This window comes from Mastacembelus armatus, chromosome 20 (assembly GCF_900324485.2).
Source record: "Mastacembelus armatus chromosome 20, fMasArm1.2, whole genome shotgun sequence".
In the NCBI taxonomy this organism is placed as follows: domain Eukaryota; kingdom Metazoa; phylum Chordata; class Actinopteri; order Synbranchiformes; family Mastacembelidae; genus Mastacembelus; species Mastacembelus armatus.
Genome location: NC_046652.1, coordinates 5,792,332 through 5,809,344, shown reverse-complemented (window position 1 = coordinate 5,809,344; position 17,013 = coordinate 5,792,332). Strand labels below are relative to the sequence as shown.

The 17,013-nt window shown below is 40.2% G+C and overlaps 1 protein-coding gene across 1 annotated transcript; it reads left to right on the top strand.

The window, feature by feature from the left end:
- The first annotated feature begins 4,986 nt into the window (after nt 1-4,986).
- On the top strand, nt 4,987-16,224 carry slc51a (solute carrier family 51 member A). The gene is made up of 8 exons (XM_026291730.1): nt 4,987-5,530; nt 8,242-8,393; nt 8,482-8,555; nt 8,769-8,927; nt 12,999-13,110; nt 13,730-13,876; nt 15,732-15,837; nt 15,966-16,224. Exons 1-8 carry the CDS (start codon nt 5,455-5,457, stop codon nt 16,112-16,114), a joined length of 975 nt encoding a protein of 324 aa, XP_026147515.1. The 5' UTR covers nt 4,987-5,454; the 3' UTR covers nt 16,115-16,224.
- Nucleotides 16,225-17,013: the final 789 nt, after the last annotated feature.

Sequence of the window (17,013 nt, the reverse complement as noted above, 5' to 3'; positions counted from 1 at the left end):
TTGAGCTTTGTTATCTGTCTAACACCCAGGCCCTTGACTTCTGCTATCAAAGCTGTAGTTAACAGCTCTGATCATCCTTTCTAGTCCCTAACGCTTCACTTCATTTTCTCTACAAATGTGCCTGATAGGGCTATTTATAAAGTAGAAGTTAAGCACATAAAAGAACAGACCCATGAACCTTCACATCTGTTTTGCAGACCTGAGCAGCAGCACACTGCTAATATGTCAAGAATCCCCAGACAAGCAAAATGAAGACAAATCACTTTTTGAATCTTGACAGAATGATTTTACACTTTATGCATATTTCCGTATGTGTATTATACGTGTCCATGCCCTTTTTATCTATAAGCTCTGAAGTTAATGACCTCAATGTTAGTATTTCAGGGGGACTAGATAGTGACTTATTGAAAACCAAACAAGTCTAACGTCCGCAAGGCCAAAGCAGTCACTGTTTCATAGAAGACCTTTAGATGGTTCAGCTATTAAACGGAAATCTTGCCATCAAATATTGATTGAATATTGGTTGATGGTAACATCAGTATCTACAAACACAGCCAACAGTTTACCTTGGCATTGAAATTGGATGAGGCAATCAGGTGTGAATTTTTGGAACTGGCCTTTTGTCTTCGTGGCTGAAACCCAGTTAATTGAATGTCTGGCGTAATGTTAAGAGTCAGAAAATTCTCATGTCCCAGTAAAATCAAGTGTGCTGAGCTATTACCTTAATCACTGTCTTAAGGACTTTTCCCTCGATGATTGTTAATATTATTTTCACAGCCTCTTTTTAATGAGATTTCAAATTTAGAAAATAAAACAAAAACAGAAAGATATGAATTCTGTTTAGAGTAGCGTTATCCCACGCACCTTCATAGTAAAACTGCATTGCTATGAAGAAATATGATGCTGTTGGAACTTTTCTGTCAATTTCATAAACTGAGGCCAGTCTGGACAAATCATTTCTGATGTATTAACAGGCTCTGTAATGAAAACTAAGGCAAGGAGTGCCTTGACGTAGCCAGAAACAGGAAAGGTGCCCAGACTTGATTCAAATGATTCAATGGTAATATAAGGTTAGACAGACATGGGTCATGCTCTGTATTTTGTAACATTGGGGAGAGTAGCTTTATTGTTGCATGTTGTGTACTTGCCATCTGTCCTTGTTTTTATGTGTCTTGGCCATATTTGTCATTCCTTAAATGTGCCTGCACTTGTAGCTCAACGATAAAGAAGTGTAAAATTTGAGCAAAGGAAAATCCAGTGAATTTAAATGAATTTAACCTCTTGGAGTCATGATTCTTCTGACAGACAGCAGGCTGAGGAAACAGTCAGGATGCAGAGAGAGAAGATTTTTGTTGGAAAAATTCTCATGAGCTCTTACTGGATGTTTCAACAATGTTTAGTACAAAGCTACAGTGTTGTGTTTGTTATTCAAATGGAGCCAAAGGGGGAAAAGCATTTGCAGCAAATGCCTCACAAGACGGTACCCCTGCACATGTTGCTATGGAAATTGGGGTGATGTGAGTGCCTGCATTGGCTTGGGTCGTGAAAAATGTCCCCACCAAAAAGCTGTGTGTCACTTTTGTGACTTGCAGTAAAGTAACTAATATGGCCAAGTCTTCTCAGAGTCAACCTAGTTTGACCTGTGTCAAATATAAGCAAAATACTTTCCTTTAGGTAAACCATGGGATTTCAGAAGAAACTCAAACTTTCTTTTGGAAAACATGGAAAAAGCCAGAGGACATAGGATGCCGCAAATGACGCTAACTCACTTATTGGGAAATAGTTGCTTGAGTGAGCCAATTTCTAAGGAGTTTCACTGCTATGCTGTGATAAAATGCTTTAGAGACCAATAAAATGAAAATTAAGCGATGACAGACAACCATGGGGCGTTTGTAGACAAATCACTGTGTGCTTCTCATTAGCTTATTTCACATCTCCCTGTTCCTCAGAAAGGCTACGACCACAAAATTGTTCCAGTCTGCTATCATGTAGGATGTCTCAGCTCCAGATCTGGTCCACACCTGTGGGTAGTCAAGTGTTTACTTGTGTGTTGTATTCCTGGTAACTGCCATTAAGACCTACACTTATATCAGCACTCACCGATACATGCAAATACAGAAAGGCTGATGAACATGACACAATCCAACTCCAGTGAGTTGTTGGAACAAGTAAAGAGGATCAGGCAGATGGTTTTATTGTTAGGCACAATCTCATGGTAAATGTCATAAAAGTCTTCATGTGTGTTCGATAATGGAGTACTGCCAACAAGCCGACTGATGTGCAGTAGACTGATGAACTGTGTGACATAGCTCTGAATGTGTTGGTGATTGGAGGCTGCAGGTCATTGAACTGAGCTGATAGGTTACTACATCACAGTGAAAACAGACTGTGGAAACATTCAGCTCCTCTCATCAATTGATTTTTTCTTGCGTTCAATTAGATTGAACTTTAATATGCAAGATCTCGAGGCTCTCCAGTGTCTTGCCTGTGCAATGAGACAAAACAAGACCAAGTACTGCAATTTAATTGTAATTGTATTTATAGCAATGTATAAAATTGAATTTTAAAAAACTATATATAACCATATGTGTGGTATAAGTCGTGTGTGAAAATGGGGCAAGTCGAGGTGTAAGATGAAGTTCAAGTGATGTGAAGAATCAGGGAGACAAAAACAATCCCCATCAGCAGAGCTGTGGGGTGCAGAGACCTGGCAGGACCTGGATGACTGGGAAGACTAGCAAGGTTCTTTTTACTCCTTTCATGGTCACCTTTATTGTCGTATCCTTGCACCAGTCCACCCCATGACCCTTATGATGCCACTGGTCCAGTGCAAAACAAAACTGTGGGATGACCCCAAGTTAAGTTGTTAAATAGTTAATAGTTAAGTTAAGTTGTTCTGGTCAGATCCTTTGCATAAAGATCCTTTTTTCTTAGAAGTTGTTCCAGAGCATTTTAGCATTCTTACCATTTTTTATTTAAATTCCTCTCTTTTAAACAGTTTTCCTGCTACTAAATATCCAATGTATCTCAGGACCCAGCCCATCCACTAATCTCCAATTCCCCTGTTTTTTCCCCAGCTTTAGTCCCAATCATAGGCCACGATTAATTAGCCCATCTCAATCCCTTTCTCTGACAGTCTGACTTTGGAGGAGGCAGGAGCACACAAGTTGATTACATCTTGTGCAGATGTTTCAACCCGAAAGAGATCAGGGACTGCAAAGTAGTGGCTGGGGAGAGTGTAGCCAGACAGCATAGGATGGTGGTGTGTAGGATGACTCTGGTGGTGAGGAAGATGAAGAGGACAAGGGCAGAGCAGAGGACCAAGTGGTGGAAGTTGAAAAAGGAGTGTTGTGTGGCTTTCAGGGAGGAGCTGAAACAGGCTCTGGGAGGTCAGGAGGTTCTTCCAGATGACTGGACAGCTACAGCTAAAGTGATCAGGGAGACAGGTAGGAGGGTACTTGGTGTGTCATCTGGAAAGAGGAGACTTGGTGGTAGGTTAGCTAAGAAGAAGTGGGACTCAGGACAAAAAAACAGGAGTACAGGGAGATGCAGCGTAAAGTGAAGGTAGAGGTGGCAAAGGCCAAACAAAGGGCATATGTGGATTTGTTGTGTGATAGGTTGGACACTAAGGAGGGAGAGGTGGATTTGTACAGGTTGGTGAGGCAGAGACAGAGATGGGAAGGATGTGCAGCAGGTTAGGGTGACTAAGGACAGGGATGGAAATGTATTGACAGGTGCCACAAGTGTGATGGAAAGATGGAAGGAATACTTTGAAGAGCTGATGAATGAGGAAAATGTTAGAGAGCACAGAGTAGAAGAGGTTGTGGAGCAGGAAGTAGCAAAGTGAGGAAGGCAGTTGGTCCTGACAACATACCTGTGGAGGTATGAAAGTGTTTAGGAGAGGTGGCAGTAGAGTTTTTGACTGGGCTACTTAAAAAGATCTTGGAGAGTGAGAGGATGCCTGAGGAATGGAGGAGAAGTGTACTGGTGCTCATCTTTAAGAACAAGGGAGATGTGCAGAGTTGTGGAAACTACAGAGGAATAAAGCTAATGAATCACACAATGAAGTTATGGGAAAGAGTAGTGGAGGCTAGGCTGAGGTCAGAAGTGAGCATTTGTGAGCAGCAGTATAGTTTCATGCCAAGAAAGAGAACCACAGATGCAATATTTGTTTTGAGAATGCTGATGGAGAAGTACAGAGAAGGCCAGAAGGAGCTGCATTGTGTCTTTGTAGATTTGGAAAAGGCGTATGACAGGGTGCCGAGAGAGGAGCTGTGGTTTTGTATGAGGAAGTCTGGAGTGGCAGAGAAGTATGTTCGAGTGGTGCAGGACATGTATGAGAGCTGTAAGACAGTGGTGAGGTGTGCTGTAGGGGTGACAGGAGTTCAAGGTGGAGGTGGGACTACACCAAGGATCGGCTTTGAGCCCCTTCTTGTTTGCTGTGGTGATGGACAGACTGACAGATGAGGTTAGACAGGAATCTCCGTGGACCATGATGTTTGCAGATGATATTATCATCTGTAGTGAGAGCAGGGAGCAGGTGGAGGAAAATCTAGAGAGGTGGAGGTTTGCTCTGGAAAGGAGAGGAATGAAGCTTAGCTGCAGTAAAAGAGAGTACATGTGTGTAAATGAGAGGATGGATAGGATCAGGAATGAGGACATCAGAGGGACAGCTCATGTTAGATGTTTTGGAGAAAAGGCCAGGGAAGCCAGATTGAGATGGTTTGGACATGTTCAGAGGAGGGACAGTGAATACATTGGTAAAAGGATGCTGAGGTTAGAGCTGCCAGGAAGGAGGCCTAGAGGAAGACCAAAGAGGAGGTTCTTGGATGTAGTGAAGGAGGACATGAGGATAGTTGGTGTGGGTGAGGAGGATACAGAGGATAGGGTTAAATGGAGGCAGATGATTCACTGTGGCGACCCCTGACGGGAGCAGCCGAAGGGAAAAGAAGATTCTAAAATTGTCTACATACTCCATATCTGTATATGTGTTTACACCAGACACCAAGACAAATTCCCAGACCTGTAAAGTGTTCTTTGCTGTACCTGGCAATAACTGGGGGAAACCTCTGCACAGCAATAGTTCTACCTGCAGACTGACAGCAGACCAGCTCTGCCATAATCTGAAAATGATGATAACACAGTTGTTCCATTTTTCTAAAAGTTGTGCTTTTTCACTTCTGGCACTGGATGAGACGCAACTAAGGAAAACGAGGAGACACCAGGAAGCAGCATGAAGAGCAGCCCGAGCTGGCAGCGGGGAGGCGTGCCCAGCGAGTACTGGATGTGTTTTTGGGGTGTCAGCGAGGAAGGTGTTGTTCTGAGGAAAGTTTGAACAGCGAGGACGCTTCTCCTATCACGGCATCTGACTTTTACGCGCCGAGTGTTTGTGGATATAAACGGGACTCTGAGCTCATTTGAACCTGCATTTGTGAAAATCTTTCGACAGCAGCCATGAATAATGCATCGAACCGAACCATTGATCCAAGCTGTGAGGACGAACCTCCTTTGGCCATGGACATCATCGTCAGTGAGTAGACTGCGCCCGCTGACTGTGCCATAAATCAGTCAGTCGCAGGAGTTTTATCCCGAAGAGCCTCATCAGATTATTGACAGACTGATTCCCTTTTATACTCCAGTAGATTAAATCTGCAGGAATCTCAGTTATTATGTGTGACAGACTGATCTAGTCTAGTAGAGTAACTGTATGATACTATCTGTTTTGTTTATGGCCACATAAAAAAAATCCGCAGGGTCCAGTGAGCCCAGGTCAAAGCTCTTACTGGGGTAGTTAATGCCACAGACAGAGCTCAGCTCTGAGCTGCTTGGTGTTTTTATTGGGGTTGAGGTTATTGTATAAATTGGTATTAAGAGCTATGACTAATGTTGGATTATCTGTTTCACTTCTCATGACACTCCTCACTGCAGTCTACACACTAATCCCGTTTTGATAGTCACTATTCCTTAGGATATTGAATTTGTCTTTGTGTGCTCCTCAATTCTCCAGAAACTTTTATAGAGTTGCATTATTTATATTATTGCACTTGACGGCTTCATAGGCTAATTCAGACTGGGCTGAATGAAGGTAAAATTACACCCACTTCTGTAGCTGATCAGCCTAATTCACAAAACTCCTTTATTTTCAAATTAGAACAGCACTAAAACAACTCTCCACAAAGTTGATATGGTCTAATTTAACCTAGGCTGCAATTGTCGAGCCTATATATTGTCCTGTGCAGGTTTAAGATTATTGCAGGTTTTAATGTCCAATAAATAACAAGAAAATATAGTACTGAAGTGCCAAGTGTGGCAGGATGTTATGTAACTTTTACCAGTCATGCCACCAGACTTTTTCACCTTCCCATTAGGGAGCTGTTGATAAGTAAGAAGCTCTGTCCTGTAGCGATTTGTCCTATACACATTTTTAATACATGAATTGTCTAAACAGTGATGGAAGCATAAGTCTCATAAGTCTTATCTTAATGCATGTCAACCAGGCTAACCAGTTGCAATACACAACTCCTGCGGTTCTCTGTCCCCACAGCTGCTTCCTTCCACGGCTCTGAACTAAATAACACATGTTAAAAGTTATCATCATTAGTATTATTATTACTATTGCTGTTGTTTGGCCACAAGAGAGCAATGATATATTCATTTCTCAGCTGTGCCACTAGTCCATACAATCCCAAAGATTTATTTCAGCCTCATCCACCATAATCTAGTAGTTATTGATTAGGCTATGCTTGTGATAGTTATACTTTACAATATTAGTACAATCTGGATCAGGTTTGTCAGTAAAACAGGAAAGTTTAAATGTTCAGGGTTTGCTTTTTGATTTATATAAAGCTCTATGATGTGTAGATGCATGGCTGGTTAAGAGTTAAAGTAACAGAACACAAATGGATGGCAGTACTATAGAAAGAAACATAAAACATTATTATTAGGGTTTAAGTACTTTAAAATGTAAAATGGATCAGTTGACAATAAAAAAGTACTGAGCAGACACATTAAACGGGCATAGCGACCACTTACAAAAAAAAAGTTTACGTCTGCAGACTTTTGTGTATTTTTTGGTACTGATTACCATTTCAGGTACCAGAAATTAAGTGACGCACAGTGTGAAGCAACGTGCTGAAACTATGTACACAACGTTTCCTCCCACTCTTTGTTTCGCTATGAACATTATGCCATTGTGGTAATCAAATGCAGCTTTGTCATCACCTACCTTCCTTTGTCTGGGACATCTGTTTGAGCAATTCGGCCGCAAACTGCTGGTGCCCACAAGGGAACTATTCCTTACATCGTACATGACATGATAACTTACAGCTGCTTTTAGAATCATCAAACCTTTCAGAAGTTTTAAGAAACAGAACTAATTTTCTTTCCTGTTGTACAAACAATAGCCTGTTTCATCCTTGGCTCACATTTCCAGGCCTGTTTGTTTTCATGAATCCATTTGTATTCGGATGACGCAATTGAAGCCCTTGAATATCTTATTACATGAGGAAAACGCTCCGCAGTCCAAGAAATGACAAACTTAGATGATGTTTCCAATTTCCAGTGTGTTTTATTGCAATAGTCTGCCTCTGATGTCCTGCATTCTTATTTTCACTTACATTGTACATTACTTCACAAACTGCTCTGGATCACTATTGACTCTGTTTACCTCAATCAAACACAAATTCAGAATCAACTGAACCTAGACTCTTGGCTGAGCTGGTCCTTGTAACTGTATCACATCACTGTTTTCCTATTTTGTAATCCTACATGTAATTAAGGCCATTCCTTACACTATTCCCTGGTTATTATTGGATGTTACTTCTAAGTAAGTCATTTCTACATTTATATGATGTCCACATTAAGAAGAATTTAATGGTATAAATCTCATCCAGGGCATTTCCTGTAGCATGCAGTTTTCTGATGTTTTCAGTTTGAGCACAGTTTGGTGTTATTTGCAATAACAAATCTGGGGCTTCTTTTGTTTTTTATCTTTTTAAAGTCATGTTACAGTCTAATTTAAAGTTGTTTTGAATTTACTGACACTAATTTACTCAGACTGCACGACTACTCATTTCCATCCTTTGATAAAGGCTGCAACAAACCATTAGTACCCATTAGCTTCATAATGGCACAGTCAAAGATTGTATCAACTTTCAGTTTCGGTAGAATGAGGTCTGGGTCTAGTCCCAGCTGAAATTTGAAGACAGTTCATTTGTTGCAATTTCCCTTCTCTCTCTTCAGATTTGGACATCTTTAACATTGCCCTGTACTCCATACTCACTTTCATGGCAGCAGTGTCCTTGCTGGTCTTCATAGAAGAATGTATTTACATCTATAGGAAGGTGCCGCCCAATAAGAAAAGTGTAATCATTTGGGTGAATGGAGCAGCACCGGTAAGACTGACACACCACTGGAAGGATTGTATGCAGAAAGATAGAGACAACTTTGATAGTCTTCCTCCTTCCTGCTGTTTCTTTTCAGGTGATTGGAACTATGTCATGTTTGGGGATGTGGATCCCCAGAGCCACCATGTTTACTGATATGACCTCAGCCTGGTGGGTATCTCTCGTAATCACCTTTCTTCTCTAACTGTACTGTGTCTTCCCACCCACAGTCTCAGATAAAATACCACAAATTTGAGTAACGCTTTATTTTGCTCTTTAATCTTTCGTCTAGGTTTGCTTCTATTCTTTGTGCTTTTCTGATTTTTCTTTTCTGGTGATCTTATGTTTCTTTCTTTTTTATCCATTTTTTTTGTCTTTCCCTAGTTACTTTGCCATTGTGGTATTCAAGTTTCTGATCCTTATGCTGGAGGAGGTGGGAGGTGATGAGGTATTCCTTAAGAGAGGAGGAAAACATAAACTGAAGATCAGCACAGGACCGTGCTGCTGCTGCTGCCTCTGCCTGCCACATGTGTCCATCACACGGTAAGTAGTCTTGTAATATGCTGTCTGCGGTTATTGTAATCAGTAGGAAATCCTAAAGTTTAAAGCTACTGCCCCTGGTTAAAATTAATCTGGAAAAGAAACCCTGCTAAAACACCATTTTGACATTGAGGTTTTTGTTTGCATTAAACAAACATCTCAGCTAGTGAGCTTTAGAGGTGCGAGCAGGCGGGTTTTCCTACCCTTAGACACAAATAATATTTCTCCTTGTTTGCTGTCTTTATGCTAAGCAACAACATATCTGCTATAAAGATGTGGAAGTTGTATCGACTGTTTCACCATAATCTCACCAAGAAAGCCTTCCAAAAGCCTAAATGAACTCTGCGTATGGGACTATGCTTTTCTCTGTGATGTATGTTGAGCCACTGTTGCTTTAATCCTGAGCAGTCCTTGTATTACCAAGTAGTGACTGTAACATCTTGCTAATGATGCATAGACCCTGATGTTGCTTCAAAGGTAATTGCTGCCACATGTACTATGAGGCCTCAGGGCAGTGCACTGATAACTTTGATGTAGTTGTTGGTGTAATCGAAAGTTGCATAACCTCAGAGATCCTCTGCATACAGTGTGGACCTAGAAGCACACATATGTGAATCCAACTGGAACACACTCCTGGTTATTGAACTCTGTCAGGGCTGGACTACATGTGTATCATATTGCGCATTGTGCACACTAGTCCCATCATTCCCCTTTCCAACTGTGCAAAGCCTGGTTGTTCTTTCACTGTGTCATAGTTGACTGATACATCTGCACAGTTTAAAGAAAGATTACAGTCTATAAAATATCTTTACACACATGTTGTTGTATACAAGATGTATAGCTATTAGAGATAAATAGAAATTAGGATGTAATCTTGGGGGTTTCCATATAGTGAGTTTTTTTCACCCTGAGATGTGAGAAACTGCTTTCAGTTCCAAAACAGAAAAAAAGTTGAGTCAGTTCTCATGGTACATACTATGAAACACTTGCAGGTTTTCACCAACAAACCTGAGTTTCTCTTTGTCTCCTCCCTCCTCTTTCAAACTACAGTTTTTATAAATAAAATGCGTGGTTGTACTGCAGTTTTAGCACAGCAGCCAAGTCACCTTGCTATAGTTTTTGCGTTAATCACATGGCACACCCTGGCCCTAAAGATCTCCCCATAAAGAATCATTGGAACAGGAGGGGCAGTAAAACACCCAATACATCACAAACCCTGTGAAATGTCTCTCTGATTATCAGAATTTGATCCATTAGGCTCAATATAATTAGGAAAGTCTGTAGAGTATTTTTATTGTTTCCTAGTAATTGTTTTGGGCAGTCACTAAATGTCTTGACTCACGTATAATGATGTTAGTGCTCATGCTCTATGGGCCCAAAACACAGAAGCTTGTGGATTATCTAAGTAATTTTTATTGCCAGCATCTGGAAGCATGAAGATTATTTTCAGAATTTTTGCTACTGAGCAACAAGTGAATTAGATCCCATACTGTGATCCTGTACTCCTGGTTTGTCCCCTGCGTGGTTTCCCAGTGCTGGTATTAATGACGCACACTTGCCTATCGCCATATATGAAATGGAAGTCTCTCCGAAGCAGCAATATGCAGGTACTTGGGCTACTGTCTTAATATAGAGTTGGCCTACACATCACAATATACTGCATCTGGTTACTCTGTCAAACATTAGAAAATAACATCACACATCTCCAGTTGGACTAAACTAATTCTGATCAGCTGTTCAGGGAACAAGAACCAGAGTTTCCTATCTCAAAGCTAGTCGATTGAGATTTCAGGATTACCTTCAGAGTTTGTTAAAGCCCCTTTCTGGCACTGGGCCCTGGACTTCAGGAATGACAAACGTGTGTGCTTATTTTTGATGCTATGCACAAATTAACAGGCAATCACTCTGTGTAAAGTTATCAAAAATCTCGTGTAACTCCACCTATTCCTCACAATGTTGATGATGATATGTGAGCCAGGACAAGATCCTTTTCTTTGATCTAGCGCTCAATTTCCTGTCAGATGATGTCATGAGAGATTTGATATCTGTTTATAAGAAACTAGGAGGTACTGTTTCTTCAGAAAGTATTAAGACCCCCTTCCCTTCTGCACACTTTGTGTTGTAGATTTACCCTCTTCCCTCAATAACACATAATGACAGTGAAATTTATGAAAGATTAAAAATGGAAGTCCCTCATGTCCAACCGGAATCTCAGCGAATACTTGCCTCAGAAAAATAAGAAATATATGGCTAGAAAGCTTGAAATGTTTTCTTTTAAATGAAACAATACAAGTTGAAAACAAATCATCACTTTTTATTTAATCCGTATGAACGTAAGGAGAAGTACGTTTCATCCTGTCTCACCTCATTACAGCTAATGTGATCACACTGTTCATATGGAAATAATCTGAGGTGAACCAGGTAATTATGTGCACACCCCCTGAGAAATGACATAAAATGTCAAACTTCATCATAGAATTTACTCACTTTTTCTGTGCGTTTGGATGATGGCACATTATGCGGGTGAAGAAGCGCTTTGTATGTTCCAGACAGAGACGAGTTTACTTTCTCGTCAGTGAAAAAACACGACTCAAATGACAAACGTTTGCATCTGTATTGTGTGGCACTAATTCCCTCTCCGCCACATTCCTGACTGAAAGGCTCATTATGCGGGTCTTTGTACAGGTCTTTGTCTTCTCAGGTAAACCATTGTGATGATTACGATGATCCTGGCAAGGAGTCTGCGCAGACTTTAGCCATTAACATGTTTAAAAGCAACAGAAAAAAACACAAATGTCAGGGCATGTCAAAACTTGTCCAGGGCCCCAAAACATCCTCAGACCCCAGAGGGTTAAAGCAATAACAGCCTTAAGTATACTTGGGCAAGCAGGCTCTGCACACTTGGATTTGTGCAGTTGCCCTGCCAGATTCTCTAAGGCCTCATCAGATTGGATGGGAAGCGACTGTGAAATTAAATCTTTTAAGTCTTTGTATTTTAACAGTCCTCTCACAAATGTGCATTCAAAAAGATGACCGGTTTCCCAATCTGTAGCACAGAGAAGCCATCAGAGCATGATGCTGCCACCACCATATTTCACTGTAGACACGGTATTAGCAGGTGATGAGCTATGGCTGGTGTTCATCAGACATAGCACTTGAAGTTTTGCCTAAACACATATCTTATCAGATCACACTCATTTTCCTCATGGTCTGCTTAAAATGCTGCTGGTAAACTTAAACTGAGCTGTCATATGACTTTCACTCAAAGTGCAATCTGTTATCCATCATGATGGTTGTCTTTTGGATGACCTAAAATGACTGATGGGTTCTTGGTCTCATTCCTGACCAAGGTCCTATTTTCTTTGTCACTCAGTCCTGCCGGATGTGCAATTTAAGGAAGACTCCTCGTGGTTCCAAACGTCTTCCATTGCACAATTATTGACACAACTGTGTTCCTGGGAACGCTCAAAGTTTTAGAAATGGTTTTACACTCTTGACCCGATCTATGTCACAGTTTTATTGCCAAAGTCAACAAAAAGTTCTTTGGACTTCGTGACTCAGTTTTTGTTCTGGCATGCAGTGTAATTTGTGGGATGTTACATACACAATCTTTGTGTGTCTTTGTAAACTAAGTCCAGTAAATTCAGTTTTCCACAGAGGGACTCTAGAAACATCTCAAGGAAAATTGAAGTGATCAGCATGTGCCTGACCACAGTCTGTGCCGTAGAAAAGGCTCTGAATATATTTGTTACAGAGGTTTAGGCAAATTAGGATGAAAAAATGCCTTGTCTGTCTTTTTGGTCATCATGGTAATAAAATGTGTACAAAGTAGCTATGTTATATTTGAAGCCACTGTATAATTAATCTCAGTGGGACAGTCAGTGTTGTTTTTTATGTAAGAACACTCAAATATGGACATGCCTGAAGCCAACAGAGATGTGCCCAAGGCCATTCTGAATTGTTCAAAACATCCTGCATTAATAATTCCACAATGGACTTTTAATAGCTTTTAAAAGATTTAGAGACTATGTTCTTTCATCAGCAGCTTCCATGAAGTAGTTTCCTCTCTTCCAGGCACTCTCTCCTCCTGCTCAAACTTGGCTCCTTCCAGTTTGCTCTCCTGAAGGTTGTCTTGACCATCCTCTCCATTGTTCTCTGGACTAATGGAAATTTTGACCTGGCCGATGTAAGTTGTTAACATGGAAATGCTGAACAACACCCCTCTATGCTTTTGTACCCCACAATTCTGCTTGAACAATTTAAACATTTATTAATCTGAAGTGTCTTTCCAGCCAAATCATAAGCATGTGAACTGATGTAGCTCTGTGAAATAGCTGAGTTAATCAGTTACAATCCATACACATTTATTAATCACACAAACTCAGTGTCTTGATTATTTCTAAACCTCTGAGCAATGGGAATTTATTCATTTGTGCAATTTGTAGATTCATTTTTTTGCATTACTTAAATATGAATCTTGTACCTTTATTATAATAGTTATGCTTATTGCTAGTGGAGTTATAGTTTAACAAAATAAATGATGAAAAAGGTACAAGAAGGTCAAAGTAAAATAAATTCTACTACATCCAAACTGTTTATGAAGCAATAACAACAATAGTATCATTAATAAAAATTAGACTGAATCACAGTGCCAATTGACACATTTTAAAAAGCTCCATTATGACAAGTCTCCCATGTCTTTTTATCAGAGTAGTGTTGTTCTGCTCTTTCTCTTTCTCTCTCTCAGACCTGATTATACTCTCTGTGTGTGCGTGTGTGCATGTTTGTGTGTGGCTACATTTCAGATGAAAATTACTGGTTCTGCTATATGGATAAACCCATTTGTGGGCATCCTGACAATCATAGCCCTGTGGCCTGTAGCAATACTCTTCATGCACCTGAAGACTACTCTGAGGACACTCAAGATCGTCCCCAAGTATGCCATGTACCAGGTAAGGCAAAGAAGAAAAATATATGCCCACAAACTGCTGTTTAGACATGTCCAACTATATATGGCTGTAACACACAGATTTCTGGGTGTTGGAAAGTTAATGCTGAGTTGCATTTGTTGATGGCTTGGCTGGCATGGAGCTGCTTTGATGACTTAACTTTGTATTAAGGAGCTGTGGAGAGATGGAAAGGGATGCCAGATTCAAAATTTCTCTAAGCAATAAGAAGTATTTCAATAAGCCTAATTGCACATTGGAGCTTGGGTATCCTTCAAGTATTCTGGTTGGAATAAGGGTAATTATCAGCTGATGTCATGTTCACGGATAATTACTGCAATTAGCTGAAATGTACAAAAAGCACTTGCTTGGGGGGCAGTCCAGTCCTAAGCCTACATTATACCCCTACTGTTGGATGCTTTTTGTTTATACATTCTCTTTTTGCCTGGAGTCTGTATGTGTGTTTTTCTGTAAGCTTTGTGTGTACTGAGTGTGTTTGGTATGTTTACTGTGTGTCCTGTCACAGAAATGATGTTAATTTTTTCAAACGCGTCAGTGTGCATCTTAATTGAAACTAAACTTATGTAGACTGTTGCACAAACAAGTATAATGAAAAGGATACAAATGTTGACCTGGATAAATGTATTTAGTCATTTGTACACTGTAAAATAATCATGTGGGTGTAGATTCTTAAATATTTTAGGAAATATAGAAATTCCATCTATACAATATCTACCACTTATCTGGGAACATCTATGGTTGTGGGGGGCTGGAGTCAATCCCATCTGAGAGGAAGGGTAAACCCTAGAGAGATCACCAGGGCTGACTCCTGTAGAAAGACATACACTCCCACTCACAGCTAATTTAGACTCACCAATTAACCTGACCCCTGTCACGATGGCAGCCTGGGGGTGTTGTAGAGCAGACAGGGTACATGATGGTTTGGGCACAAACCTGATGGCGCATTAGGTGCAGTAGGCGGTCTTCAGGTTTTTAGGCTCTAGTAGAGGAGAGGCTGGATTGTTTTACCCCCATTGTGAATGTTTTGTCCTGTTTCTTTCATATTTGGATTACCTTGTTATGGATATCAGATTTCCCTGGCCAGGGTTTCACTCTGCCTGCTGTCCTAATTCCCATTGTTGATCTCTGCTCTTAGACTGTTTTGGCCACCAATTTCACAGACGGTGTTATACTTGGCTCAGCTGGGTGCTGCTGTTGGGTCAAGAACCTAAACTGAGACTGTTTCTGACGTCACAGTCCAGCCAGTAATGGACCCAGAAGGCCTGGCTGATTTTTGCCAGGCAGACATGTCTCGTCATCATGAGAGCCAGTTGTCTGAGCTCTGAGAGTCAGTAGAATAGTAGGGGTTGGGGAAAATTTGGATTCTTAGATGCATTACAATGTGGATGAGAACAATTATGAAGCGATTCATAAATCGCAATCCAAAATTGATTTCTTAAATGTTAATTGACAGAATGCAGCAGGCAGAACTCAGAACTCAAACATTATGGCTGACATTTCACAGACTGAGTTACCTGTTACTCAGCTGGGTGCTGCTGGTGGGTCCAAGCCCCAAAGTGAGAAACTGAGGAAGCCAAACCAGAGTACCTGGTGAAAACCCATGCAGGCATGGGATGAGCATGCAAACTCCATGCAAAAAGACCACAGGGTCAAACAGGATTCAAACCTGGAACCTCATTGAAGTTACCAATGAAAAATTCTGATCAAGTTTCTTCACTGAATGATTTTGAACTAGTTAAGGGCAAAAAATGAAAGGCAGCATAAAAATAACTTTTGTTAAAATGTCTTATGCAACACTGACATTAACAATGTACATGTGTGTGTGTGTCCATGTGTATAGCTAGTGCTGATCCTGAGCCAGCTGCAGACAGCTATCATCAACATCTTGGCTCAGGCTGGAACCATTGCCTGCACTCCACCTTTCTCTGCTAAAGCTAGAGGATACAGTGAGCAATCATTCATCCACATAATTAGAATTAGTCCATTTGTTTTTATATGTAGTATCAACAAGGAGTCAATCCATGCACCGACTCCTTTCATATCTCTTCTTCATCCTTTTTCTTCTTCCCTACAGTGATGAGTCAGCAGCTGTTGATCCTGGAGATGTTCATCATCACGCTGGTAACACGTCTGTTGTATCGACGACAGTATGACCCTTTGCCTAAAGAAGAACTTGACAACAATGAAAACACAAAGATGATTGCACTGCATGAATCAGTATGAGCGATATAAAGATGTGTGTCTATGAATACATTTTAATTATCTATATATATATAGAGAGAGAGAGAGAGAGAGAGAGAGAGAGAGAGAGAGAGATAGATAGATAGATAGATTACCAGTCTGACCTAAGAACACTCCTGGAAAGAAATGTGTCATTTAGTACTTGGTGGCTAATTGTCCATTATCAAGATCAAACTTAAAACTAACAAACCAACCAAAAAGCCACAGAAATTACATGTGCACAGGTACAAAAAGTCCATGCGAAATTTTTGTTTTGCTGTGCAGTGTTTACCTTTAACCTTTCTAATGAATCAAACAGCTGTATAAAAATTGAATTAGTATTGTGTTACACAACCCTTTCCAGGAGTAAAAGCCTTTGAATGAACATAGTATATTTTTGGAAATTGGGAAACCAAAAATGAAACTTTTGCCACTTATTTATATCCGATTTTGTTTAGTGAGACATTATTGCATAAATGATTATAAACTGTATGTTTGTTTTGCATTTACAACCAGTGGACCTGTATTGTTACTGTTAGCCAGCTTTACAATTTAAGCATTTTTAAACATCCTCTGATAAAATTTCAAATATTGAATGACTCTGTCTTTAGTTACAGCATTTTTAACATTTAAGACATTTTTTGATATGTCTTAAATATGTCTTTGACATGCATCAAACATAAAACAAACAAAAAACGAATAGGTACACAAGACAAACAACAGTACAACCAAATATTATAGGTAAAAAAAAAAAACAAGGAAAAAATAGGAGAGAACAAAGAGAGAAGTTTTAAGTGTGGGTGAGTGTGTGTTCCCGGTGTGATTTGTTCAGGGATCCCATGTAATGGAGTTGACTTTCGCAGTTATTGAATGAGTACAGTCTAGATGAAGTTGAGTCAATT

What these genes read in the sequence shown, in the direction of transcription:
- slc51a (XM_026291730.1), top strand. Translation starts at nt 5,455, where the DNA reads ATGAATAATGCATCGAACCGAACCATTGATCCAAGCTGTGAGGACGAA. An exon ending in GGGTGAATGGAGCAGCACCG is followed by an intron (nt 8,394 to 8,481) that starts GTAAGACTGACA and finishes GTTTCTTTTCAG; the next exon opens with GTGATTGGAACTATGTCATG. An exon ending in CCAAGTATGCCATGTACCAG is followed by an intron (nt 13,877 to 15,731) that starts GTAAGGCAAAGA and finishes CCATGTGTATAG; the next exon opens with CTAGTGCTGATCCTGAGCCA.